The sequence below is a fragment of the Pavona decussata genome, unplaced genomic scaffold (genome assembly GCF_977016875.1).
Source record: "Pavona decussata unplaced genomic scaffold, jaPavDecu1.1 SCAFFOLD_48, whole genome shotgun sequence".
NCBI classification, from domain to species: domain Eukaryota; kingdom Metazoa; phylum Cnidaria; class Anthozoa; order Scleractinia; family Agariciidae; genus Pavona; species Pavona decussata.
The window spans coordinates 4,311,246-4,339,008 of record NW_028145470.1 but is presented as its reverse complement, the minus strand read 5'-3'; the positions used below and the strand labels follow the sequence as shown (position 1 = coordinate 4,339,008).

The 27,763-nt window shown below is 40.6% G+C and overlaps 1 protein-coding gene across 2 annotated transcripts; it reads left to right on the top strand.

Annotated features, from left to right (window-relative positions):
• The first annotated feature begins 1,219 nt into the window (after positions 1 to 1,219).
• Positions 1,220 to 26,007, top strand: LOC146481884 (uncharacterized). 2 transcript variants are annotated; one of them, XM_085107969.1, is made up of 17 exons: positions 1,220 to 1,443; positions 1,566 to 1,614; positions 2,853 to 3,220; positions 3,913 to 4,095; positions 4,919 to 5,016; positions 11,741 to 11,846; positions 13,106 to 13,848; positions 15,218 to 15,498; positions 16,715 to 16,839; positions 18,149 to 18,194; positions 19,753 to 19,998; positions 20,378 to 20,491; positions 21,105 to 21,329; positions 22,013 to 22,163; positions 22,321 to 22,366; positions 22,624 to 22,782; positions 23,326 to 26,007. In XM_085107969.1, the coding sequence occupies exons 1-17, from the start codon at positions 1,384 to 1,386 to the stop codon at positions 23,335 to 23,337; spliced, it is 3,012 nt and encodes a 1,003-aa protein (XP_084964095.1). In that variant the 5' UTR covers positions 1,220 to 1,383; the 3' UTR covers positions 23,338 to 26,007. The 2 variants fall into 2 exon arrangements, 1 of the variants encoding a protein (XP_084964095.1); XR_014864354.1 differs by lacking the exon at positions 22,321 to 22,366.
• The last annotated feature ends 1,756 nt before the right edge of the window (positions 26,008 to 27,763 follow it).

Sequence of the window (27,763 nt, the reverse complement as noted above, 5' to 3'; positions counted from 1 at the left end):
ACAGATAGCCAACGAAGCGCATAGCGCCGAGTGAATTGGCTCCAATCGCTCCATCCAAAACGCGCGAGTGAAATACTTGTTCTGATTGAGAACAACCCAGACAAGTTTTCGAAGCAATCTAGTTTACATTTTACAAGAACGACAAAAATACGATTTTTTTGGCTGTTGTTTCTTGGGCATGACATAATGGCTGATATCCAATGCAATTCCAGATATTTGATTGGCTTAGCCGCTATGAGATATCAACTATAATGCCATGACCAAGAAATAGCAGCCATTTAAGTCGTCTTGTGGTTGTTCAAACGAAATGAGATCAGCACGGTCTAGAAATGTTACTGAGGCCTGTTCCAAACGTCGTGCTACTACCGTATACCGAACTTTTAAATCAATTTGACCCGGCAGTGGCATAGCAGTAGCACAGTAGTGGTTTCAAACGCCGAATTTAATTCAGTCGCGCCAAATTCTAAAATATAGAAAATATAGAAAACGACAAAATTAACCTAAAATACATTAAATTAATGTATTTATTTCGGCTCGGCAATAGCACGCCGTTTGAAACCAAGTCGCGCTACTGCCGTGCGGCACGACAGGGCCTGCCGTGCCTACTGCCGTGCTAAATCAGAGTCGTGCCGAACTTAATTCAGCCTGCCGAACTAAATGGTTTCCATAGTCATGCTACTGCCGTGTTTTAGTCGAATTAAATCCTTGAATTTAGTTCGGCAAAGCAGAAACGCGATGTTTGGAACAGGCCTAAGCTTATCTCTTAACAGAGGGACCTCCAGATTTGTCTATGAGTAAGACTTTTCAAATCTAGTTTGCGTGGTTTAGATAATCACTTGTCACAGTATTCTCTTTTTCTACAACCTTATCTGCTGGTAAACGCGAGTTCTGCAGACGGGAGTGGTTTGAAATTTGAAATTCGTTGGCGTACTAAACCTATTATTCTACTCTCGCTGGTTGGTTTTTAAATGCGTCGTTACGGTATGTCGGTGCGTGTCCTCATCTCGGGTTACCTCAATACAGTTTTTCATCATTTTGCTCAAATGATAGACAATGTGCTGTCTACTGGTCATAAACAGAGTATTTATCTTTTAGTTTTCTTTTTTGCTTGAAAAAGGTGAAAACAGTTATGGGTTGATCTGTAGTTCTCCTCTTTTCGGCTGAGCCTGCATTACTACAAAGAGACGCCAGCAATGTCCTACTTTAACCAAATGCGTACTACACTTGTGCGCAGGTTTTCAAGATGGCGGCTCTGGCGTGCTGTTGCCGATTGATAACTTTTGTTCCGGGTAACATTTTGTAAATGCCAGCAAACTTGCGCCTTATTTGCACATAGAAGTTTTAATTGTAAAGGGAAGCTTGTTGGTTGGATTATATACAATTATGACAGACTCTGTGGCCTTGGAACCAAGCGAATTGACAGCTCCTCGGGTCGGAGAAAAGGTTTGAACGCTTTATAAGCTTAACTTACTTACTCTACATATGGACGTTAGTTAGATTTAAAGCCTAGAAAATTAAGATGAAGGAAAAAAGATAATAGTTTAGTTAAACAATGACTGTTGCAGGTAGTTCCTGAGGATCACAGTGCTACAGTAGAAGACAAGATTCTTGAAGGTCAGAAACGTTTCATATTATGCTTTACGTTTTTATATCATTTTCCTTAATATAAAGTTTACGATGAAACGTTCTGGAATGTTGAAATATACCGCTGGAAAACGTTACCTTTTTGGTTCAAACAAACACTATTCTGTGTATTTTGATCGATCGCTTTTAGTCCCTCAAACGCAATCTCCCCAGCATCAAAATCAATTATTACACACCTTTCCGGGCACCAATACGCGATAAAAGGTTCTCCGCTAGAGAAAGTGAGAATTCTTACTATTAGGAGATAACTTCTAAACAAAAGGACTACCTCAAGTAACTGTTCTCACTCTGTTGATGTTTCTGCTGCATACTTTGGAGACATTGGATTTGTGAACACATTTAACAGTCTGACTTCTTTGCCGATGATGCAACGGTGGAGATGTGCAGAATCTTACAGCACAATCTTGACTCCCTTGTAAAGTGGTCCTTCACTTGGCATACACCATTCAATGCTTAGTAATGCACTGCACTTAGAGTATATCATGCAAACAGACCAATATTTATTATTGACCACCAATTCAGGGAGAACCTCTCCAGTTTGTTGACCACTTTAAGTACCTTGGTGTAGAACACTCATCATGACCTACCGTAAGTGGGAGCAAGTATGTTTCCACTGTTATTGGTAAAGCAAACTGCCCCTTGGGGTTTATACCCAAAAACGTATTAATGATATGGAAAAAGTCCAAAGACAATCTCCACATTTTGTAAGAAGTTGTTGTGACAATACCTGAGAACAGTAACAAATCTGCTATATTACCTGCACTGGTTGAACCTCGAGACCCAAATAGAAAAAAAATCAAGACTTTTGATAATGTACAAAGTAGTAAACAACTAAACAGTCCTAGTTCTCCCATTACACATTGGGTGTCTAAACAAACACATACAAGTATAGTTTCATCTCAAGGACACTCAGTGACAGGAACAATCTTCTTGCAAAATATGATATTGAGTAAGAAACTGTTGAAGGCGTCAAATTAGCTGTCCATTACCAACTGCACTGTAGGCTTTGTCATTTTTACATTGATAGGCGTGAAAAATCCGCAGTACATTGTACCTTGCGCTTTATTTCAGAGGTGTTTGGAGCCAAACATTTTACACAACTGAAAGACATCTAAATTTGTGTTCCATACATGAAAGCCATTTTGTAGCTGCAGAACTTCATGTTTATGTCTGAACAGGCTCTCTTTTATCTTGTATTTTTGACACAGTCAATGACAAACCTGATGAGAAGCATTCAGTAAATGGGGAGGGAGATGCTATAGAGCCTCAACATGGTAGTGAGGGTGTCAAAGAAGAGGCACCCAAGCCTCAGCGCGAAAGTGAGGCTGCAAAAGTTCAAGACGATGGAGAGCCTCAACATGAAAATGAGGGTGCAGAAGGAGAGTCTCAAAATGAAAGTGAGAGTGGTGAAGGTGGTGTCAAAGCCCCTGGTTCTGCTGATGTAAAGGAAGAACCATCTGGCTCTGATGACGAGGAGAGTGACAACGAGAGTGACACCGAATCTGATAGTGAATATACATCGGCGGAATCTGAGTCATCACAATCACAAACAGATCACAGTGCTAGTGACCAAGAGGTCAGTAGTTTATTTTGAGTGATGAAGTCAATAGTATTACATGTAATAGGTGTGAACTAGTGGGCTGAGCTGTAGAATTAAACCAAGAGCACGAACAGTAAGGTGAAGCATAAATGATTACTTTTGTCATTAGTTTGAACTAAAACAAGAGGAATCAAGTGAGTTTGAAGGCTTCTTTTTTTCAGTTGGCCGAGTTTTTAGAACAGGAAAGCCGAGTCTTAAGGTCAAAGGTAAAATTAAGTTAATGACGCAGAACTGCATTTCCTACATTTTGTGCCATAGAAGTTGGCATCAATTTGAGGTAATTTTTCAATTAGTGTTGCTTTCAACTTAACATAACATAACATAACATAACATAACATACAATCAATACAATTAATTATCACCTAAATCGAGTTCTCAAATACTTCAGTTTACTTCTGCTATATATATTGTAAGTATTAAGTTTATCTGTCCCTGGGATCGGAGGCCCCATGCAAAAGCCCTGTGGTTTCTGGTAGCCTCCCAGCCAAATGTATCTTTTATGTTTGTATTTAGTTTTTCTCTTCTATATTCTCTAGTGAAATGGTTACTTTTTTCTCTTTTGTCTTATTTATTACTTGGCAAAATGAAATAAATATTTTATTCAGGAACTCAATTAATCAACTTAACCAACCCCCCAATATAATGTTCTGTTATAACTAATACAACAGGAAAGTGAAAAAGAAGAAGAGGAAGAAGAAAAGGAAGAGGAGGAAGAAGAAGAAGATGTTATAGTAGAAGATGATGAAGGTGGTGATAGGAATCAAGTGAAAAAGGAACAGGACAAGAAGCAGGAAAATGAGTGGGAGGAAGAAGAAAGCAAAACAAACAAAAAGGGGAAAGGAGATGGACAGGTCAGTAAAGAAAAAAGAATCAACTCATTGTAAAAAAATGCAAACTTAATTTATTTTCCCATGGAGCATCAGAGAGCTTTCTGCTGAGAAAATTGATTCAAAGATGTCCATGTGTTCCGGAAAAATTGGAATTTGGAAGTGGTAGTTTTAGTGGAGGGAGGAAAACCGAAGAACCCAGAGAAAACCCTTGGAGCAGAAGTGAGAACCAACAAAAAACTCAACCAACATAATGGTGTTAACAGTGGGAATTGAACCAGGGTCACAGGCGAGTGCTCTCATCACTGTGCCCTCCCTGCCCATAACATGTATGTTAATTAGCCCTACTAACCTCATTTGAGAGTAAAACTTCTATTGAATTTTGCACAAGAGGCTAGTAGGGCTAATCAGTATAAAGATAACAAATATAATATTAACTGCCTTAATTCATGACAGTAGTTTATCATCACTAGGGAAACCAAACTTTCATTTGTTGTACCTGAATTCAAAATTTTAAAAGATTGGTCTTTTTTTATCAAAATCACTGTCAACATTCTAAGACAATCTTCCAAAAATTCTTTATTGAGTTGGCTTTGGTGTCAAAAATACCACATCTATGTTTTATATCACTGAGCAGACCAGAAAATTTTAGCCTTTCAGAGGACAGCTTCTGCTTGACAAGTCAGAAATGACTAGAATACACAAGTGTACACACACACAAAAAATTAAAGCAAAAACTAGATTTAATAAGAATGTGTTTTGGTTTGATGCGAGAAGAAACATGTACAGATAAATGGTTATTTGAATTTTTACATTTGTGAAGTTAATTAGAGTTGTTGCTCTATAGGTGGCTGAAGAAGAAAAGTTTGATCCTTCTATAATTCCCCGAAGAACAACTTTTTGGGGTCATGATGATAGGTGGTCAGACACTCCAGAGGAAGAAAGGTACAAATAGATGTTTCATTTCAATAACATTAATGCCACAGGCTGAACAGGATTAACCCTTTAAACCCTAACGGTGATCAGCATCAAATTTCTGCTTGTGATATCAATGCTTATTCAACCATTGAGGTCATGAGAATTAAGGATATAATTACACAAGGTGAATTTTCTTGATATTCTAATAACTTCTCCCAGTACTTTTATAAGCAAAGAATGGGGACAAGATAGGAGAATTTGGTCTTTGATATTAGGGGTTAAAGGGTTAAGGCCCAGTATCAACAACGACAAAGATAATTATTCTCTTTCCTGTTCTCCCCACTATTCTTGTGGTAATACAGTGTAGTTGAGAGATTTTCTTTAAACTTAATATTAATGTCGGACCCAAAATGGGGTTCCTGTGGTGCGTGTGTGACGTAAGCCCAACCGGTCAGGACCGGTTTTTGCACTAGAACACAAGGAGAAAAAGAGCGAGCGATCTTGTGAGTACGAGCGAGTTTATCAAACGAGAAACGAATAAATTTTGTTGAAATCATCGCAACAAAAGGTGGCGACCCTGCCAGGACACCTGTGATTCGAGAAAGTAACAGCGAGCGGCGAGAAGTGAGCAACGAGAGGAATTTTACATGTAAACACAGCGAAGAAACACCGAAGTCAACAACATGAGCGCCGAAGGCGAAATCAAAACAATGCAGGAGAAGATTCAAGGAAAACTGAAAATGCTTGAATTTACAGCGGGAGATACAGCGAAAGTAATCGAGACCGGAGACCTGAAGACAATTGAGAGGCATGGAAGCGCATTGGAGCACGTTATTGACAAAACACATCAGCTCAAATTGGAAGTTCAGGAGTTGCGTATTGAAAGTGGGAATGACCCTGTAGAGGTCAGACTTTGGACTGAAACTTTAGATAGCCAAATCAGTAAATTTGAGGGAATTCTTAAAGAAGTGGAATATGTAGCTGCCGGTATTAGATCAATCGAAGAGGAAAAACGCGAGAAAGAGAAACGGAAACGGAATTTGGAGGAAAAGATCCAGCTTGAAAAGGCTAAACACGAAGCGCGAGCGAGTCTTGAGAAAACGGCGAAGGCATCCACGGAGGAATCTGGGAATTTGAGCAGTGTCGGAGCGAAATTGCCAAAACTGGAGATAATTAAATTTCAAGGGACTTTCCTGGATTGGATGAGGTTTTGGAATCAATTCGAAACTGAAATCGACAAGGCTAAACTAACTCAAGTTGCTAAGTTTTTTTACCTGAAGGAGTTACTAGTATCCAGTGTCCGCGCGTCCATTGACGGACTCCCTTTCACGACGGAGGGTTACGAAAGGGCCAAAGCTATATTGAAAACCAAGTATGGTAAACCCAGTGAGGTAGCAAACGCACATATGCAATGCATAATTGGATTATCCACAGTTCATGGTGGACACCCAGCAAAAATCCATGATTTCTACGAGAAGCTAACAAGTCACATACAAGTGCTAGAGACCATGGGCAAGGTTAACGAAATAGGAGGGTTTGTGCGTGTGACGCTTGATAAATTACCTGGAATCAGAGCGGATCTGGCACGTCTAGACGATAACTGGCAAGAGTGGGGATTTGCAGAGCTAATCGAATCCCTGAGGAAGTGGGGTGACCGTAACCCTATTGTCAGCGAAAACCTTAAACCCGAACCGCTAAAGCCTGACCTGCGAAGTCGTTATCCTCCGAACCGTGACCCCCGAAATCACTTCCAAGCAAGGAAAAATCCTGCTTACCAGACCAAAGATGAGAGTGCGAAGGTGGGGCGTAACTGCATCTATTGTAATGGTGAGGATCACAGCTCCACCCAGTGCAAGAAAGTCCCTGGCTTGCACCAGCGCAGGCAGATCTTGAGTGACAAGAAACTATGCTTCAACTGTACAGGAACAAGACATCAAGCACGGGAGTGCCACAGCAAGTACACTTGTCAACATTGCGGTGGCAGACATCACACGTCTATTTGTGACAGGCTGCCTAGCAACAGTCAAATGATGTTGGCAACTGGTGAGGGTTCTGTTATTTATCCGGTGGTAGTGGTGTTCGTCGATGGGATCAAATGCAGAGCATTACTAGACACAGGTGCGGGTAGCTCTTATGCGTCAGCGGCTCTGATTGAACGGCTTAACAAGCGACCAACTCATATCGAACGTAGACAGATTGACATGATGCTTTGCTCAACAGTTCAAAAGGTACAAGGGTATTCAGTAACGGTTAAAAGTGTTGATGGGAAGTTTGAGATGATGACGAAGATCAATAAAGTGGACAAGGGTGTTCTACTCACAGTCCCAAATCCGAATTATGGAGAACTGATCAGCAAGTATCGTCACCTGCAGGGAGTGGTCATGGATGACGATGACAAGAAGAGTGAGTTACCCATTCATGTAATACTCGGCGCCAGCGAGTACTCAAGGATCAAAACTGAGACGAAACCTAGAATTGGTCAGCCGTCTGAGCCCATTGCTGAGTTCACTATGCTGGGGTGGACGATGATGTCCACAGGGAGAGAAGCCGCGCTATCCAACGTTTATTTGACGAAAACATCGGCAGCGGACTACGAACAACTCTGCTCTTTAGATGTTTTAGGACTCGCAGATAGACCAGAAGCAGACCAGCAAAACGTGTTTGCCGAATTCTCTGAGCAACTGAACCGAAGTGACGAAGGTTGGTACGAATCGGCTTTGCTATGGAAGGCAGGTCACGATCACCTGCAATCGAACGAACGCGGAAGTATCAGGGGACCACAAGGTCTAGTGAGGAAGTTGCAGAGAGAGCCTGGTCTGATAGACAAGTACGATGAGATCATCCAAGAGCAACTCACTGAAGGGATAGTTGAGAGAGTTGTAGACGAGCCAAACGAGAGAGTATTTTACATCCCTCACAAACCTGTGAAAAAGGAAACTGCTGTGACCACAAAACTCAGAATTGTATTTGACGCATTGGCTAAGCCAAGTGAAGATAGTCCGTCGTTAAACGAGTGCTTAGAAACGGGGCCTCCCTTGCAGAATCTGTTGTGGAACGTTCTTGTGCGAAATCGCCTAAAGCCAGTAGCCTTAGCAGCTGACATCAAACAAGCCTTCTTACAAGTACGCATAAGACCTGAAGACCGGGATGCACTACGTTTCCACTGGCTCAAGAACAAGGACCCTTCAGTTATTGAAGCCTTGAGATTCGCGCGAGCGCTCTTCGGGTTGGTCCAGTCGCCATTCTTGTTGGCGGGAACACTAAAATTGCACTTGCAAAGCCTAAGAGAGAAATACCCAGTGGAGGTAGACGAGATCTTGAGGAGTCTATACGTTGATGACGTCATCACGGGGGGCAACACCAAAGAAGAGGTTCAGGACCTGAAGAAGACGATCATATCAGTGTTTGGGGATGCTAAGTTTACCATGCACAAGTGGAACTCCAACGAGCCTCAGCTAGAGAGTGAGAATGTTGTTCCGGTGCACGAGCCTCAGCTAGACGGTGAGAATGGGGTGCCTGTTGATGAACAGCAGAGTTATGCAAAGCAACAGTTGGGAGTTAAGGAAGGTGAATCCAAGATATTAGGTTTGCCGTGGAACAAGAGAGAGGACACAATTGCAGTGACTTTCCCTAAGGAACCTGTTGATAACACTAAGAGAGGAATGCTACGATTCTTAGCTGCGGTGTACGACCCGCTTGGTGTAGCGTCGCCCACAACATTAGTGGGAAAGCTTCTGTACCGCGAAGTATGCGACAGTCGACTACCGTGGGATGAGAAACTGTCAGACAGAATTGGACAAGAGTGGCTGAAGTTTGTGAGGAGCCTCCCCAACAAGGTTGAAGTACTGCGGAGCATACCAAGGTTCAAGGAGCCGATCGAAGGAGTCCAGTTGCATGTATTCGGTGACACAAGTGGAGTTGGTACATCAGCGGCCGTCTATGCAGTGATTACGCAAGCCTCCGGGGTGAGCAAGGGCTTAATAGCAGCAAAGTCAAGATTAGCAAAGAAGAATCTTACGATTCCAAGATTGGAACTTGTGTCCGCTCACATGGCCGCTAACCTGGTGGAGAACGTGAGAGTCGCACTTGAAGGATATCCAATCAAGTCAGTCCATGGGTGGAGTGACAGTACTGTCGCACTCCACTGGATCAACAGAGTCCGCAAGATCAACGACAAAGATTACATTGAATGGAGACATGTCGACTCCAAACACAACCCAGCCGACATAGGAAGCAGAGGCTGCAAGGCAGATCAGCTGTGTAATGTGTGGTTACCGGGACCACAATGGTTGTCCAAGCCAGAGGAGTGGCCGGGAGACGTAGTGACAGAGCCTAACAAAGAAACGGAAGCAGAAGCTAAGCTTACTAAGGAGGTGTTTGCAGTGGCAGTGGAGGCGAGGGACGACTTCAATGAAGTGCTGGAAAGGCATACCTTCTGGCGAACGATCAGAATCAGTGCATGGGTCATGAGATTCCTTCAAAATTGCTGGAACAAGAAGTTGAACCGAGTAAGCGGACCCTTGACAACAGCTGAGACGGAGATATAGGTCAAGTGGTGGATAAGGCGGGAGCAGCAGAGACACAGTGTAACAGACAAGTTTCTGGAAGACCAAGAAAGGCTCAACCTTCAGAAGAATGACCAAGGAATCTATGTGTGCAGAGGAAGAATTCAAGGACATTATCTGGTGTATTTGCCACCCAGGGTAGTCTTATCAGAGAAAATGGTGCACGACGCCCACATCTTGACGCTACACGGGGGAGTCGGCCTAACGATGGCGCATGTGAGACAAGAGTATTGGATTCCCCGTCTCCGGCAACTGGCGAAGAACGTGGTTAACCACTGTTATGGGTGTAAGAAGTTCCATGTGACAAAGCTCCAAAATCCACCGCCTGGAAACTTACTAGTGGATCGTACAGAGGGGACATTTCCGTTCCAAGTAGTAGGGGTGGACTACGCCAGGCCCATAACTTACAAGATTTCGAAGAAGAAAGAAGGCAAGGCATACATTTTACTGTTCGCATGCAGTTTAACGAGAGCGGTCCATTTAGAGTTACTAACTGACCAGACCACTGCTGGTTTCATCAGGTGTTTGAAACATTTTATTGCGAGACGGGGGAGGCCTACGAAGATTTATTCGGACAATGGAAGAAGTTTTGTGGCTGCATCCAGGTGGCTCAAGAGTGTTATGAGGGAGGAGAAATTGCAAGACTATCTGGCCCACCACAACATCCTTTGGCAGCTTAACCTCGCCAGAGCCCCATGGTGGGGGGGTCAATTTGAACGGTTGGTTGGAGTTGTGAAACACTCATTTTACAAATCTATGGGACGAGCGTACCTGACATTCGAAGAGCTTGAAGAAGTTGCGCTTGAGGTGGAGGTGGCCGTCAATAACCGCCCGTTATCCTATGTTGAAGATGATGTTGAACTTCCGGTGCTAACGCCAAACGTCATGATGCACGGGCTACCTAACCTCCTGCCAGAGGAGGATGCAGAGTCAGTGGAGGATGTGGAGCTACGTAAGAGGACAAGATACCTCCGTCGCTGCAAGGACATTCTGTGGTCAAGGTGGACTACAGAATACATCAGGAGTTTGAGGGAGAGACACAATCTCAAACACAAGACCAAGGTGCTGACACTGAAAGTTGGAGATGTGGTGCTAATTCAGAGTGAGGAGCGCAACCGTGGAAAGTGGAACATTGGAGTTGTAGTGAAACTCATCAAGGGGCGTGACGGCGTCGTCCGAGCAGCGAGGTTGAGAGCGGGGAAGTCCTACTTGGAGCGAGCAATCCAACAGCTATGTCCTATGGAGCTGTCGTGCGACGTACGGGACACACAGTTGAGAAACTCGGTGCAGCTTAATCCTCAAGCCAGAGAGTTCGCCCCTAGGCGGGCTGCTGTAGCTGCGGCGAAGCGGATCAGAGAGATTGCAGAGCAAGGGAGCAAGTGAACAGACCCAGGGACTTGCGGAGTCACGAACTATTAGAACTCTTTAAAAACTGTTGCTGTTATATAAGCATGGAGCTGTGTGATTATATTTGCTCCACTTGCGTGTATCAAATTGGGGGAGAGTGTCGGACCCGAAATGGGGTTCCTGTGGTGCGTGTGTGACGTAAGCCGAACCGGTCAGGACCGGTTTTGGCACTAGAACACGAGGAGAAAAAGAGCGAGCGATCTTGTGAGTACGAGCGAGTTTATCAAACGAGAAACGAATAAATTTTGTTGAAATCATCGCAACATTAACATAAAAGTGTAAATGACAGAAAATTTTTGATTTGCTTCATCAAATCTTTGTGTTGTTCTCTTTCAAAAATCAAGGAAGCTTTGGCTTATCAATTGAAGGGATGAGAGCATAACTGATCCAAATGACTTTTCAGATCACTTTTTGTTGTTTTAGCTCAGATTTACCAGAATTTTTGGATGTGGCCTTGAATTCCTTCAGGAAACATCTGCTGCTTTGTGCTTTGTTTTGTGATGAAAACGGAAATCTTGCCCATAATCAGAGGTTTTTATAATTTGGAAACAAAGCACAAAGCAGCAGATAAAACATTGGAGGACCTTTGAGCAACGTTTCCTGAAGGAAAAGGCCACATGAAAAAATTCCGGTGAATCTAAGCTAAAACAACAAAAAGCGATCGGAAAAGTCATTTAGGTTGGTTATGCTTTCAGCCCTTCAATAAATAATTATTGAACTACCTTTATTGATCAAGTAGGTATTGACAGTGGTAATAATTACATTTTGTGTTTGATTAGGAGAAAGCCAACAAATCGTAAATTGTGGGACAAGACGTCAGACAGATGGGAGCATGACATGTACAGGGAAGAGGAGCAAGGTCCGAAAACAAAGGAAGAACTTGAGGTGAGGTGGTTAACAACGGCTTCATCGATCAAATTAATCAAAAATGTATTTTGGCTTATCAAAGAAAAATTAGGGGCTGTTTACATGAAGGGAGAGAGATCCTAGCATTAGGAAGATCCTAGAAGACAAAACAACTTTTTTTACATGCAGAAATTTTGGTTTGGGTGGTTACCAAGTGGAGGGGGAAAAGAGAAAAAATTGTCTGCCTTTAGCAATTGAATGCCCAGTTGCTGCCATGTTTGTTCGTTTTTGTTCCTAGTACTAGGATCTTCTGAGCAAAGATACTTTACATGGTGCTAGGATCTTCCTATCTCTCAGCTAGAACGATCCTATCACTAGGAAGATCCTAGCGCTAGGGCCAAGTACAACTTTTTGCATGTAAACCGAACACAGAAAACATACGGCACTAGGATGATCCGCCTTCTAGGATCTTCCTAGTGCTAGGATCTTCCTCCCTCCATGTAAACAGTCCCTTATACAGTGTTGCATGACACACATTTAGTGTTCACTTTGTGAAGTTGTCTTGGTTAGAAAGTTAGAAATATGTCTGAGAAGTTTTCTGTTTTCATCTACATGTAATTCTTTCAGCCTTGATGGTACTGTATCTGTATTTGTTTCTGTTGAATTTTTTCTTCATAAACAAGAAGAAACACTTTTGTCACACAGTCACTGCTTCAACGTCACATTAGGGATGGCGGACATAGTGAGCAAGTAGGAAGTAAATGTTGTGGAATTGGTATTTCAAGAAATAAAGCCAAGTCTCTTGAAAAAGTAACCTAAGCTGTTAAAAGAACATTTTGGACAAAATATATTGTAATTGAGCCACAAAAACAAATTAGAAAATCTCTAGCCTTATTCATGAGGCAAATACACATACGAGTTTCAAATTTGCTCTGTCAATATTCTATTGCATCTTGCTGCATGGACTCTGTGATTTTTGCAGCTCAGGGTCTACAATGAAATGACTGGTGGCTTGGCGAGGCCAACATTACTTTAATAGTGTGGGTTCATAAGACAGAGAACATTTTTTTTTATTTTGACCCAACAATTCCCTGCATGAAGTATGACATATGGGAAATTTTAATTTGAAATGACCCACTCCAAGGCCGGAAAAACTGTAGCTAGCCTCCTTAAAATTTTGTCAAGTGGCAGTATTACATGTTGCACAGTACTGTTATGGTCAGGATTCTTAATTCACAATTTGAGCTAGGGCACTCAGTAGTTGTTTTGTTTTTTGTTTGTTTGTTTTTTTCTTGTAGGATACAGCTCGCTGGCTTGAAAGAGGAGGTGGTCGTCGGGGGAGACAAAGGTATGATTTGCAGGAATTTGTTAGAGGAGGTCGTCGAGGAGGAAGAGGTAGAATGAGAATGGATGACAAAGAATTCCAAGAAAACGATAGAAATAAAGAAAACCGTGCTCCAGAGCAAAGATTTAGAAATGAGAAACCGGAGCAGAGGGGAAGAAATAGGACATCTGAAGATTCAGAGGAAGATAGAGATAGAAGAAGAGGAAGGTTTAGAAGACAAGAGAGAGAAAGATGGAAGGACAGAGAAGACGACGATGACCGAAGAGGCCGTGGCAGGAGACAAAATGAAAGAAGAAACTGGGGTGATGAAGTAGAGGATGGTGAAGAGGAGGTGAAAGAACAAAATGAGAGAAATCGAAGACGAAGGAGGGATTATGATGAAAGAGAAAGGGATTATGAAGAGAATAGGAGACATGATCATGATAGAAATAGGACTAATGATGAGAGAAGGGTTCGTGATAGAAGGAAAGATGATGACGATGGAGACACGAGGAGGAATTATGAAAGAAGCAGAGAAGACAGAAGGCCACGGAGGAGAGATGATGACAGAAGGAATGAAGAAAGGGTTAATACTGATGAGCGAGGAAGACAATTTGATGAGAGAGACAGAGGTGAACGACAAGAAAGAAGACGGAATGAGGAAAGGAGAGGACAAAACAGGGAAGGTGGAGGATTTGGTGATCCTCCGAAACGCAGGTAAGAAACGTTATTAACACTTTAAAGCTTCATATTAAAGAACAAATTCTCCTATCTTGTTCTCACACTTTTCTTATAAAAGTACTGGGGAGAAGTTATTAAAATATCAAGAAAATTCACCTTGGGTGATCATATCCTTAATTCTCATGACCTCAGGGGTTGAATAAGTATTGCTGTTACAAGGAGAAATTTGATGCTGGTCACTGTTAGGGTTTAAATTTAAAACAAAAATGAAGCGTAGTAAAATTCCAATCCCATCCCTAAAGGATGTAACTTATCAATCAGGGTGCGTTTCTGTGGGAAAATCCGAATCCGGATTTTTGATCCAAGATCACTCGGATCATGGTGTATCAAAGGAACCGACGAATCCACTCTGGGTAAGGATTTGTTGGTTCCTTTGATACACCATGATGCAAGTGATCTTGGATTAAAAATCCGGATTCGGATTTTCCCAAAGAAACGTACCCTTAGCTCATAAGCTGGCATAAGTAGACGGCCATGTGGGTTGACATGAGGCAGTTCAGAAAACATCTATCCCTGCACACACCATCCGTTCATCTACATGTTACAGGCAAACAATTTATCAAATGGATAGGGGGGTTAGTTTCTAAAGAAACTGCAGTGCTTCGTCGCTGGGGATTTGGAATGAATGTTTGGTTTATCAACAGAGTTGATAACTAAAGATAAATTGGCCACCGTAAAGAGATTCGAGTGCTGACGTTTCAAGTGTTAGACCTTCATCAAAGCGTCAGGGCTAACGCTTGAAACGTCAGTACTCTAATCTCTTTACCGTGGCTAATTTACTTTTAGTTATCAACTCTGTTGATAAACCAAACAATTTATCAGTCATCGACTATTCATCAAGGCTGTTCATAATTTGTAATTTAACTATGCATATATATGGCATGCTGAAAACATACTTGTAAGTGTTTACTTTTAAAGTTGGCTGCATCAGATTGGACAGGAAAAATTGGCTTTTAATCGCATCACACAGACTTCATTATCTCAACCCAGTCTCCATGTGCTTGATGGGAGTGGGATGGCACAGTGGTGAGAGTAGTTGCCTCCCACCAGTGTGGCACGGGCTGGATTCCCGGACTCGGCGTCATATCTGGGTTGAGTTTGTTGTTGGTTCTCGTCCTTGCTCTGAGAAGTTTTTGTCTGGTTACTCCAGTTTCCCCCTCAAAAAATAACAGTTCCAAATTCCAACTCGATCCAGACTTCGAGGGCCACAGGTTTGTCAGTCGTAACGACTGTGAAGTGTCGCCGTCAAAGTTGATTTATTTATTCTATTTTACTTTTGAACCAACTATTTCACCTTTGGCCTTCTTTCACTCAGTAAGTGTGTAATCTGTGTTTTGTTATGAAGAAATGATACAAGGGAAACAAGATCACAAAGAAGCTACAGAGATGATGAACGTAGAGTGAATGAAGATGAGTCTTCAACTTCAACTGATACGCAAGCAAAATCAGCCCCCACCGGTACCACCCACAGTTACAGTAAACTCAGAGGGAGAGGTAGAGGAAGAGGACAGACTCAAGAACTCAAGAAATCAAGAAAGAATGCTGCTGATTTTACACGGGAGAGGGAAGAAGCTCGGAAAAGAGAGGAAGAGAAGAAGAAACAAGCAGAAGAAGAACACTTTGAAGGTATTATTTTAGTAGAAACGATTCAGCAGTAATCAGTTTGTGATCTCCAGAACAGCATTGTTTCGGCAGTTTCTAAATTTTTTACAATAATTATTGTCAATGTACAAATAGGCTCCTTTCGAAATACATGTATCAAAATAGACCCTTCTCCAAAATTGAATGAGTTAAAATTGAACTGAATGAAAAACTGATACCAGCACTGGAAAGAGCACCTTTACTTTTAATTACCTAGTAACCTTGTAAAGTTTCAGCCTATTAGGTGTTATATCAGCTTAGGAAATGAAAGATGAAATTTGACAAATTTACAGCATACCCCCAGTCATACAAATGTCTATAATTTTTTCATTTTTCAACTTACATTTTCTCAGCCGATAATACACCTGATATGCTGAAACTGTGCAGGTTTACTAAAGTAAAAGTGCTCTTTCTAGTGCTGGTATACGTTTTTAATTTTAACTTATTTGAATTTTCAGCCGCCATTTTGGAGAAGGGTCTATTCAGCTTGATATTGAGGCCTAGAGGACACAAACAACAGAAATAAATAAACATGATTATTCAGTTTCCTTTGTTTGTGTCCTTTTGGCCTCATTTTCAAGCTGAATTTTTTCATATTGAAAGGAGCCTATTGCACCACTACAGTGAGTGATACATCAGCAACTCATCCCCCCTCCCCTCATTTTCATCAATGTTGGTCCACTGGTTTAAAAAAAGAGGCTGGGTCACCATCCGGCCTTCAAAGCAACATTGAGTGAGGGGAGGGGGGAGTGAAGATTTGGTACTCTCCAGGTGGTGTTTTCCTTAAGGGAGATTGAAATATATGCAACATATTGTGCACGATTTGTAGTTCCTTCTTTCATATAAAAGCTACAAATGTATGTAAATTGAGCAGTTGTTTCTCTTGGTACTGTTTGTTATGCTCTAGAATCTGGTTCTGAACCATAACTTTGAGTTTTCAGATATGATCCTTGAGTGTAACCAACTGAGCTTTTGAGCAACTTACTTTCCAGTAGTGTTGTTTTTAGTGCTGTTCAAAGTGGTTCTTACTTTTGAAATTCTTTAAGTCTGACCATTCTAATGAAAGCTACTGAGTAGTACAATCATGTACCTTCCTGTGGTGCTATTAATCAGTTTTAAAAAAATAATGTGACAATAGCATTATTGAGAAGCATTTAAAGGTCCATTTTTAACATTTGATTTGGTCCTTTTTTTGTTGTAGATGCTGAAGAGGAAGATGGAGAAGCAATTAAAGAAGAAGAGGAATATGATGGTGATGCTGACAATGAAGATTCAGCACAGCATGGGGAACAAGACGAGGCAGAGGAATATGAAGATGAGGAGGAGGTGAAATTTGTTTGTTATTATTTTGAGATGTGCCTATCAAGTGATCAAAAATGTTTTGAATAGATAAGTAGAGAGTTGGCACAAAGTTAAGTTTCTTTTCAGTTTGTGCATGTACTTTGGCACAAGTGGCCTCATTAACCAAGTGCCTACCGCAATTTTCTCTAGCATGGGTCAATGCAAGTATTGTTATTCTCCCCTGAGAAGGGCACTAGTCCACTAAAAAGTACCCAGCATAAAGTGACTAGGAGTATTACTACTGCCCCTGGATGGGATGCTAGTCCATCAAAGGATACCCAGCATGAAGTGACTTGGAGTATTACTACTCCCCCCTGGATGGGATGCTAGTCCATCACAGAATACCAAGCATGAAGTGACTAGGAGTATTACTACTCCCCTCTGGATGGGATGCTAGCCCATCACAGGATACCCAGCATGAAGTGACCAGGAGTATTACTACTCCCCTCTGGATGGGATGCTAGTCCATCACAGGATGCCAAGCATGAAGTGACTAGGAGTATTACTACTCACCCTGGATGGGATGCTAGTCCATCACAGGATACCCAGCATGAAGTGACTAGGAGTATTACTACTCACCCTGGATGGGATGCTAGTCCATCACAGGATACCCAGCATGAAGTGACTAGGAGTATTACTACTCACCCTGGATGGGATGCTAGTCCATCACAGGATACCCAGCATGAAGTGACTAGGAGTATTACTACTCACCCTGGATGGGATGCTAGTCCATCACAGGATACCCAGCATGAAGTGACTAGGAGTATTACTACTCACCCTGGATGGGATGCTAGTCCATCACAGGATACCCAGCATGAAGTGACTAGGAGTATTACTACTCACCCTGGATGGGATGCTAGTCCATCACAGGATACCCAGCATGAAGTGACTAGGAGTATTACTACTCACCCTGGATGGGATGCTAGTCCATCACAGGATACCCAGCATGAAGTGACTAGGAGTATTACCACTCACCCTGGATGGGATGCTAGTCCATCACAGGATACCCAGCATGAAGTGACTAGGAGTATTACTACTCCCCCTTGGGTTGGATGCTACAGAACATTAAATTTTAACTTCTGTTTGCCATCAGTGACTTATGAATGTCTTCAACCATTGTTTGCTCCACAAAATTACTTCTTTCCGTAGTACCCACACTTATGACAACAGCTTTATACAGTGCACGGTCGTGTTATTTGACAGAGTTAATTATATCAACATGTAATATTGTTCTCTTACATGTATCAAAGCAACAATAATAATTATTAATTTATTATAATATTATTTTTTTTAGGTAATTGAAGAAGAAGAGACAGCTGCTCTTTTGCCTGAGCAAACTTGTAAGTTGCATTGTCCAAAATTAAGCCTTTATCAGGTTTAATACCCCTTTGTCATCTCCTAATATCTGTATATTCAACATACCTGTAAGCAACTGACTAGTAACTAACTGATTGATGTACTGACTGGCTGGATGATGCACTATAAACTGACTGGCATACTGACTCAGACTAGCTGACTAACTTGCTGACTGACTGACTTAATAAACAAATGAATGAGCGGACAGATGACATACTCAGTGATTAACTGGCAGATTGATGTAGGGACAAACTGTCTGTCTGGCTGATGTATTGATTGATTGATTGATTGATTGATTGATTGATTGATTGATTGATTGATTGATTGATTGATTGATTAAAGAAACAACCTACTGATTGACTGCCAAACATACTAAAGGACTTATCAACAGAAAGACATACTACACAACCAACTGATTGACTTCCTGCCAGTCGATAGAGACTGAGTCAATGGTTCACTGGAACAAGACTGCATATTAATTAGACACATAAAAAAATAATATTGTATACTAATGTTTACAATGTAGGTGAATTAGATAAGAGTACAACAATAATAGTGAACAGATGACGTAATCAGTGATTAACTGGTAGATTGATTTAGGGACAAACTGTCTGTCTGGCACTGATCGACTGCCAAACATACTAAAGGACTTATCAACAGAAAGACAATCATACTACACGACTAACTGATTGACTTCCTGCCATTTGATAGAGACTGAGTCAATGGTTCACTGGAGCAAGACTGCATATTAATTAGATGCATAAAAAAATAATATTGTATACTAATGTTTACAATGTATGTGAATTAGATGAGAGTACAACAATAATAGTGAACAGATGACGTACTCAGTGATTAACTGGTAGATTGATTTAGGGACAAACTGTCTGTCTGGCTATTGTATTGATTGATTGATTGATTGATTGATTGATTGATTGATTGATTGATTGATTGATTGATTGATTGATTGATTGATTGATTGATTGATTGATTGATTGATTGATTGATTGATTGATTGATTGATTGATTGATTGAAGAAACAACCTACTGATTGACTGCCAAACATACCAAAGGACTGATCAACAGGAAGACATACTACACAACCAACTGATTGACTTCCTGCCATAGAGAATGAGTCGATGGTTCACTGGAACAAGACTGCTTAATTAGACACATAAAATAATAAATATTATATTGTTAACCGATATTTACGTGAATTAGATAAAGGTATAATAATAACGATAATATTAATAAGAGTGTTTACATTTGGCCTTGAATTCCTTCAGGATACGTTGCTGCAATGTTTTGTCCACTATTTTGCACTTCGTGTGCAATAAACAGGTATGATTATGGGCAAAATTTCTGGAGCAATATTTCCTGAAGGAATTCAAGGCCACATGCAAAAACTTTGGGGAATCTAAGCTAAATCAACAAAATGTATCTGACATGCATTGTACATGTACATATAGGTTGGTTATGCCCCGAGCCCTTCAATTTATAGAACCACTGTTTCACTGTATTTGTGTTTCTCCTGACTTTCTTTAGCTGAAAAACAGAAGAAGACGAACAAAAAAGCAGAAACCAAGAAGTCAAAACAAGCCTCGCCCAAGAAAGGAGCTATTGCATCATCTTCACAGAGTCCAGCACCATCACAGGGTGCTCCTGCTGCTAAACCCAAACGTTACTCATCACAGCGGCAGCGCACAACACAGCAGATGCCAATACCTGTGCAGCAGGCCATGGTGCCGCAGATGGGGATTTATCCTGATCATACTTTTTATGAACAAATGGGTGAGTCAACTTAGAATGGTCACACTTTAGGATCTCATCCACAGACTCAAAAGTTAGAACCACCTTCTACAGCCAATGAACAGCACCACAGGAAAGTACTGCTCAGTAGCTTTCATTGGAATTGTCACACTTTAGGATTTTATCCACAGACTCAAAAGTTAGAGCCACCTTGTACAGCACAATAAACAGCACCACAGGAAAGTACTGCTCAGTAGCTTTCATTTGAATGGTCACACTTTAGGATTTCATCCACAGACTCAAAAGGTAGAACCACCAAGTTCACACATTATGATTCAAATGCTATAAAGATATTACCTTTATCAAAGCTTGACTTCAAGAGACAAAGGCTTGAGAAACGTTTTATTGTGTTTTTCTTCAGCCTATCAAGGACTGTATGCCCCACCAGGGACCCCTCCCACACAGCCTGTTCCTATCCCTGTTATGCAACAACAGCCAGACGTCATGCTACGACAGGATATGACAGTCACACCTGGTGAACATTATTATCTCTTTCTTTGTATCTAAAGTGGACAATGCAACTAAAACAAGGACTATGACATTTTAAAACTAAACCTCGCTAACGACATGATGCATAATCACTCTGATGAATATCAAACCTTGTCTGTAATATACACGTTCTTTTATTTTAAAAAAAAAAAAATGGTAAAGTTGTGTTCACAGACAGTTAATTTTCCCACTGCGCAGCCCTTTATAAACCCATGGGGACATATGTCAGACTTCATAGCATTTTGGTTTCAGCCTGTCTGGAATATTTCCTATTTAATGTGGTATAAATTGTTATTCACTACTGTATTCCTTTTACTGAAATTTATCTACTTTGGTCACCTACTCGATTAGTTCCACAAACTATTTGGGTGTCCCAAACTCCACACAGTAAACATTGTATTTAAACCATTTTTCTTCCTTCTTGTCCCCTCTCACTTTTTCTCTATCTTAATATTTTTATTATGAATTATTATGATTTTTGCTCTGAACGCTATTTATTATACTGGTATGTATAATTTAAATTGAAAAAATTATTCTAACATTTCCGTAAACGTTTTTGTGTGATTTGAATAAAATTGACTTGACGTTACTTATTGCAGGGGATCAGCCAGAAATACCTACTGAGATACCACTAGCTGCACCCGGTCCGCAACCAATGGGAGCTCTGCAGCACGAGACCATGATGCACCAGCAGCTTGTTGCAGCTCAACAGAGCATGGGTGTCGAGGGTCTGCCTGGGCCAAGAGTTCCACAGCCTGGAATGAGCCCTCAACAACAGCAACAGGTGTTAGCGGCACAGTTACAGCAGATGCAGGCTCAGCAAAGTAAGTGTATTATATTTAACAATTATTCCATGAGCGAGCATTGCATGTAAGATGATAGATAGCTAATTAGGAGTCGAGTTGGCTATAATAATCTCATATCCACCAAGCGGGGGTGGAATAATAATTATTCCATTTTTTTATTGTTTTATTAAACACAATCAAGAAATATTTATATATCTTGCTAATTTTTCTTTGCAAGAATAACCAGAAGACAATTTAATGGTCGCTTTTTCTCGGGCATGGTATAATGTGTCATATACATGTACCATTGACGCTAAGCCAATCAAATCCCAGGAATTACATTATACAATGATCCAGCTTTTAATAAAAAGGCATATACATAGAACAGTAAAGATCAGTAAAAATATTGTTAATCATCCAGATTAGGTATTCGATCCATTCTTTGGACACTGTGATGGGAATTTTTGAGGAAAAAGTCGGAAGAAAATCAATCGATCCTGCAGTTGCCCAACCTCCTCCACTATCATGGGCTGAGTAGCTCGAAGCATGGTTAGCGCTAACCATTGGTTAATAGGTATTAAAACCTATAGGTTGTTATGGTATTTAACCCGGGTTAGCGCTAACCATGCTTCAAGCAACTGGGCCCTGTATCTTAATGTAGAAAATGTTAGTGTACAAATGTATTCACAAGCTGCTCTTTTCTCCATCTTACTTGTGCGTAGGTATGCAAGCTTCTTCATTAGGGCCAGTCCCCCAGCCTAACATGGTAGCATCAGGGATGAGCCCACAGTCGTCAGCTGGTTATGCACAGCATCCTAACTACACTGGTGTCCAGTCCTACCCAGGCCAACCCATGATGTTCAACAATTCACAGTGAGTATATTTAGGGTAGTTATAAACGAGGGTCACAGGGTTATGAGTACTATGTACTATTAATTTTGGTGTTACGCTGTATAAATAATGTTTGTTTGATTGATTGATTGATTGATTGATTGATTGATTGATTGTTTGTTTGTTTGTTTGTTTCCAGGTTTCCAATGATGAATGTAGGAATGAATCCTTTCATTGGTCAACAAGTGAGTTATTGTTAAAAGCTAATTTCTCTTTATTGTTTTATGTGTGAAGACTGGTGGTTGTTAGGAGAATATACTTGTTTTAATACTGATGGATTGCGATAATCTGATTATTTCCAATCATTGATTACTTAATTCTAACCAGTTTCTGTCAGTACTTCACCAGCCTTGTTACCCCTCCCCTCCCCTTTGTTTCATTCCCTCCCCCTCCCCACCCCCAATAATAAATTAGCAAAATTGATTTTTGTGTCTGTCTTCAGATGTATGGCATGCCAATGCAGGGGGCAGCAGCATTTTATCCTCCACAAGCAGCAATGATGCAACAACAGCAACAGCCACAGCCGCCACAAGTTGAGCCATCACAGCAGCAACAGGCAAGACGGAGGCCAACTGCTGCCATACCAATCAAACCACCACAAGTGAGTAACAATGGTTTCACCTTTTGATCAAAGACTCTGTGTATACAATGATAAATACATGTAGGTATTTACTGGCTTCCACAGAGTGGCTCTTTCATCCACTGTTTCCAGGTCGAATTGGAATTTGGGAATGTTGGTTGTTGTGGAGGAGGAAATCCGGAGTACCCGCAGAAAAATCCTCGGAGCAGGGATGAAAACCGACAACAAACTCAACCCAAATATGGCGTCAACACTGGGAGTTGAACCCGGGCCACATTAGTGGAAGGCGAGTGCTCTCACCACGGTGCCATCCCTGTTTCCTCCCTCCTGTGGTTTAATGATAAAAACAAAATTCACAGTTTACTCTTCAAAATGTTAAAAACAAACAAACAAACAAACAACATCACAGGTAAGACAGGCCGACCTACACTGTAGACCGGCAATATCGCCACCACCAGGCCAGTCGATGATAAGCTGCATTTAACCTGACGATGAAGGCGAAGTTTTTACGTTGGGTTTCTCTTATCTGATAGAGTTAATAAAGCGCTGTTTTCTCTCCCGCAGGAAAGAACGTGAATGTTTCAGACCATGTTGTACAACAACACATCAGAAGTTACTGGGCCAAGGAATGGTGGTGAGGGCTAAATACAGGTCACGTGACTGTCAGCCCCAGTCCTCTTAGGCAAGATAGAATCTTGCCTTTCCAAAGAATAGAGCACAAGATGGTTTGCCTTCCTGTGAAGGATACTGCATATTTCCTTTGTTGGCTGCCTGTGACATGTTGAGAAATTTGCTGAGAGCACTCTCTAGGAAAGTTTGTAATTCTTTAATATACCAACAGTGTTTTAATTCTTATTTCTCTTAATACTTTTCTTGTGCTGAGTACCAGAGGCTCTTCTTGTACCCATTTTCAGTTCATTCCATTGGCTGTATTTCGGAAAATTACCTTTTAAATAAAGTTATGTGTGCAAGCAAAAGTTTGCCGATATGTCTTCTCAAATTTACCTAAAATGAGAAATCTAAAATTTATCCCGTATATTCTTATCCGGATCAGAATCAGAATCTGATAAAGTCTAGTTAAGCTTCTCGGTACCACTCAGATTAGGCTTTGGCTTGCTTCTTCACAAAAGGGCACAAGATACACTTGTGGTACTCAGCTCAGCTTATTGTATCTTTTAACGAATGTTTGGTTTATCAACAGAGTTGATAACTAAAGGTAAATTGGCCACCGTAAAGAGATTTGATGGCTGACGTTTCGAATTGCCTTTAGTTATCAACTCTGTTGATAAACCAAACATTCGTTTCTACTCCCCACCGACACAGCACCGCAGTTTCTTTAGAAACGAACTCCCTTATCTTATTGTATCTTAAACATGTTTTTAGTGCCACTGTGACAAATTGAAAATGGGACCAGAAATTGAGTTAACTTCAAGTTAAATTCCAGTTCACTCAGGTTCGAGTTTTAGATGGCAACAGAAAAAAGAAACGAATTGTAGTTTTAAACTTTAGCACTGGTTTTTAAAGTGTTTAGACCTAAGCACTGATTCGTGTTACACGGTAGATGGCTTGAACTCAGGTGTCTGTAGGCTATCTAGTGTGATCAGTCTAATATTGGACTGTTCTGTGTTGGTGTCAGTGATATAGTGGAAGTTAATTAAGGGTTAATTTAGGTTTGGGTGCTTAAGGTAACGTTTATGGCTAGGACCAATTGACTACTTAAAAGCCGAAGCGTACTGGAAATTACCCCTAACTCAGCTTCAATTGATAACTCAAACTTGCCAAGTCTATAAACTTATATCCAGAGATAGGACGTTTAAACTGGGCGTTTGTCTGCCAGATACAGTGCCAATGGTTAGCTGCATCTATTTTGCAGTTAGCTCTTTGCACCATCAATTATATACAAATTTCATTTTCACAGTGCGACAATTGGGATAATTTTGTGTTTACATCTGCATTTACGCTTAAGATACCAAATAGAGAAAGCTATACAGCAAGCGTGAGAATTGTCACTTAACTGATTAATCAGATTACCTTTTTATTGGAAATTCTCAGGAACTGAATTTTGCACGTTTTGCGCGATATTTTTTATCCATCGGAAAAATTGAGAACCAGAAAAGGAAAGTCGCTGCTTTAGAAGAAGAACTTAACAAATTCTCCAAATTCGCGAAATAAGTAGTGCCCTACAGTATTTTCCCTAACGTCCATTGCCCTTCCAAAATCGCATAATTAATTTATTTTGAAAGTTTCCTGAAGGTATTTCACACTAAAATTTAATTTAGTTATCGCAAGTACTGTAAATAACGCAATGAACTAATGAGACCTCGACTAAGGGTGGGCCGATTCGATACCAAATACTCGGTATCTTCGATACTGAGGTTTCCTTGAAAGATCCCTTGCGATACTGTTCACTTGACTGCTCACTTGAATATTGGAAGGCTGTTTTAGTGCCGAAAACCACTGAGCTGAGGGAAGTATCACAAAATTAATGTTGAAACACTGTCGTTATTACTGTGTTTCTTTTGTTTATTTTCTACGGACCATAAAGAGAGTTTTTTAGAGTGTTGGATGATGACGTCACAATATCGATATCGTATCACAAATATCGTACTGGTATCGGATCGATTTGAAAAAACTGGTATCGGCCCACCTTTAGCATCAACGTGAAAAGGTATAACCAGTGCTAAGCACGAGAAACGTGCAACCGGTGTCATAGCGCGGGAAAACGTGCAGTCGGTGACAAGCGCGGGAAAACGGGCAACTGTTGCCAAGTGTGGAGAACATGCAATCGGTATCTAGCGCGGGAAAACACGAAACCGGTGTCAAGCGCGGGAAACGAGCGTAAGACAAGTCGCTATTGGTTTTGGTCTTTACCCTGATTGGTTAGAACACGCAGGAAGAGTTCTCACCGCCTGTCACATGCGGTGCGTCTATCATTAATCGCAGAAGGCCTAAACCAATTTGTATGCTTTAACATGTTTTTGTTTGAATTTTGTTATTGTCGACGTTGTATTTGTTTCGAGTTCTCGTTAGTTTATAACGGTTTCTTTTGAAAGACGTCACAAAAGCTGAAAAATCGTACAAGTTGATGCAAAACTTTGCTTTTTTCTCTTTTGTCTTCAAAATTTTAAGTTTTCCAACTTTTATGTGTTGAGTTATTTTTTCTATATTTTCTTCTCTAGTTGTTCGGTTTCTTTTCAAAGCTTTGTAACAGTATGCAATAATGCAAATAAAATAAATTGAACATAAGGTTGGTTACGTTTCTTTCCTGCTGATGTGTCGCAGCAGTTTGTCTCATGGGATCGTAGAGCGAGACACGAGATGAACGCGCGCGGAAAATGCCTTCGCGTCAAGTCTCCTCAATGTGATTTCAGACGCATGCGCGTATGGCTTTTACTGGCTCGGGGGAACTTTGAAGTAAAAGTGGCGCTCTAGCCTGTACCATACGAGCAAGGGTTGGGTATTTTTTATTGGGAAATTTTCCGAATAGGGAGAGATCAGAATGTGCTCCTCTCGAGTATTGAGAGAATTCGACACAAGAAAAAGTGAGATGTCAATCAGATAGTGAAGAAAAATGGAGCCCGTTAGGTTGTTCTCGCAAAATGCTCGAAATAAGATAAGTTACAGATAATGGACCAAATTAATATGAATATATGAAACATATATTTGAACTGCAGGTGAATGGACATAGATGCTGCAAAGATATCGTAACTAGAGCTAGTAAACAGACCGCATCATACCGTCAAGAGATCAAGTGGAAATCGCAAATGATTAATGGATCTTAAAGATACTAAAAAGATTTGTGTGATTGCAAACTTGAAGAAGTCATAAGGAGGCCGCAAGGAGATTGAGATAAAAAACGTTAAGGGATTGTGAAGATAATGTAAGGAAATAAAAATATATTGTAAAGAGATCGGAAAGGGATAGTAATGAAATAGCAAATAAATGCAAAAAAAAGATATTCTAAAAAGATCGGAAAGAGATTGTAACGTGATTACAAAGAGCTCTTCAAGTGATTGTAAAGAGGCTACAAACAGATCGCAAAAAGAGGGCCAAGAGATTGTAAAGAGATGGCCAGGAGATAGCAAGTAGGTTGTTAAAAAAATCGTAAAAGGGATTGTAAAAAGAAAGTGACTAAAAGAGATCGCAAAGCGATTTTAAAGAGATTGCAAAAACATTGTTAAGTGATAGTTAACAGATGATTGATGAAGACGCCGTAAAATGAACGTAAAAATATGATAAAGAGATCGCAAACAAATTTGTAAACAGATTGTATGTTAAGGAGATCGTAAAGCGATTGTAAAGAGATCGTAAAGGAGATTGTACTGAAAGAGAGATCCGAAGGAGATCGGGAATGGAAAAGAAAGAGATCGTAAATAAATCCACTAAAGAGAGTGTAAAGAAATCCTGAAAAGATCGTAAAACGACAACAAAAATAGAGTAGAAATTGTAAAGAAATACTCTGTCAACGGATGGAAAAAAACACGTTAAAAAGAGCATAAGGTGATTGTAAAGAGATCGGAAATAGATCGGAAAGAGATCATTAAGAGTTCGTACATAAATCGACCAAAGAGCCTATGAAGAGGTCGTAAAGAGATCATAAAACGCGGATAACAAAATTATCGCAAAAAGATCGTACAGAGTTTGGAAAAAGATCGTTAACAGATATGTAAAGAGGTTTTGAAAAGACTGAAGAAGCAGCCAAAGGATTGAAAACTCTGAATTCGGGTACTTCATTTAAGACAGTCCTTTTCGTCATTTTCAAATGACTTCATGTTTGACAGAATTATTTGTGTTTTAGTAAGAATTAAGGTTAGGGGACACCTTGTGATGTCTAATCATACAGTTCATGAATCTGATAAGCGTGCATTTCTGGACATAGTGTGACGATGAATTAACGGGTAAAAGAGTTCTCTTGACGTTTCTCCAGAAGATGCATTTGTTAGGAAACTTTTATTTCAGTTTCCGTTATCTTAAGAAAATAAAATTACAGTTCTTATTTTAC

Coding starts and splice junctions, on each gene's coding strand:
- LOC146481884 (XM_085107969.1), top strand. CDS start 1,384: ATGACAGACTCTGTGGCCTTGGAACCAAGCGAATTGACAGCTCCTCGG. Junction 1,444..1,565: donor CTCCTCGGGTCGGAGAAAAG/GTTTGAACGCTT, acceptor TGACTGTTGCAG/GTAGTTCCTGAGGATCACAG. Junction 4,096..4,918: donor AGGGGAAAGGAGATGGACAG/GTCAGTAAAGAA, acceptor GTTGCTCTATAG/GTGGCTGAAGAAGAAAAGTT.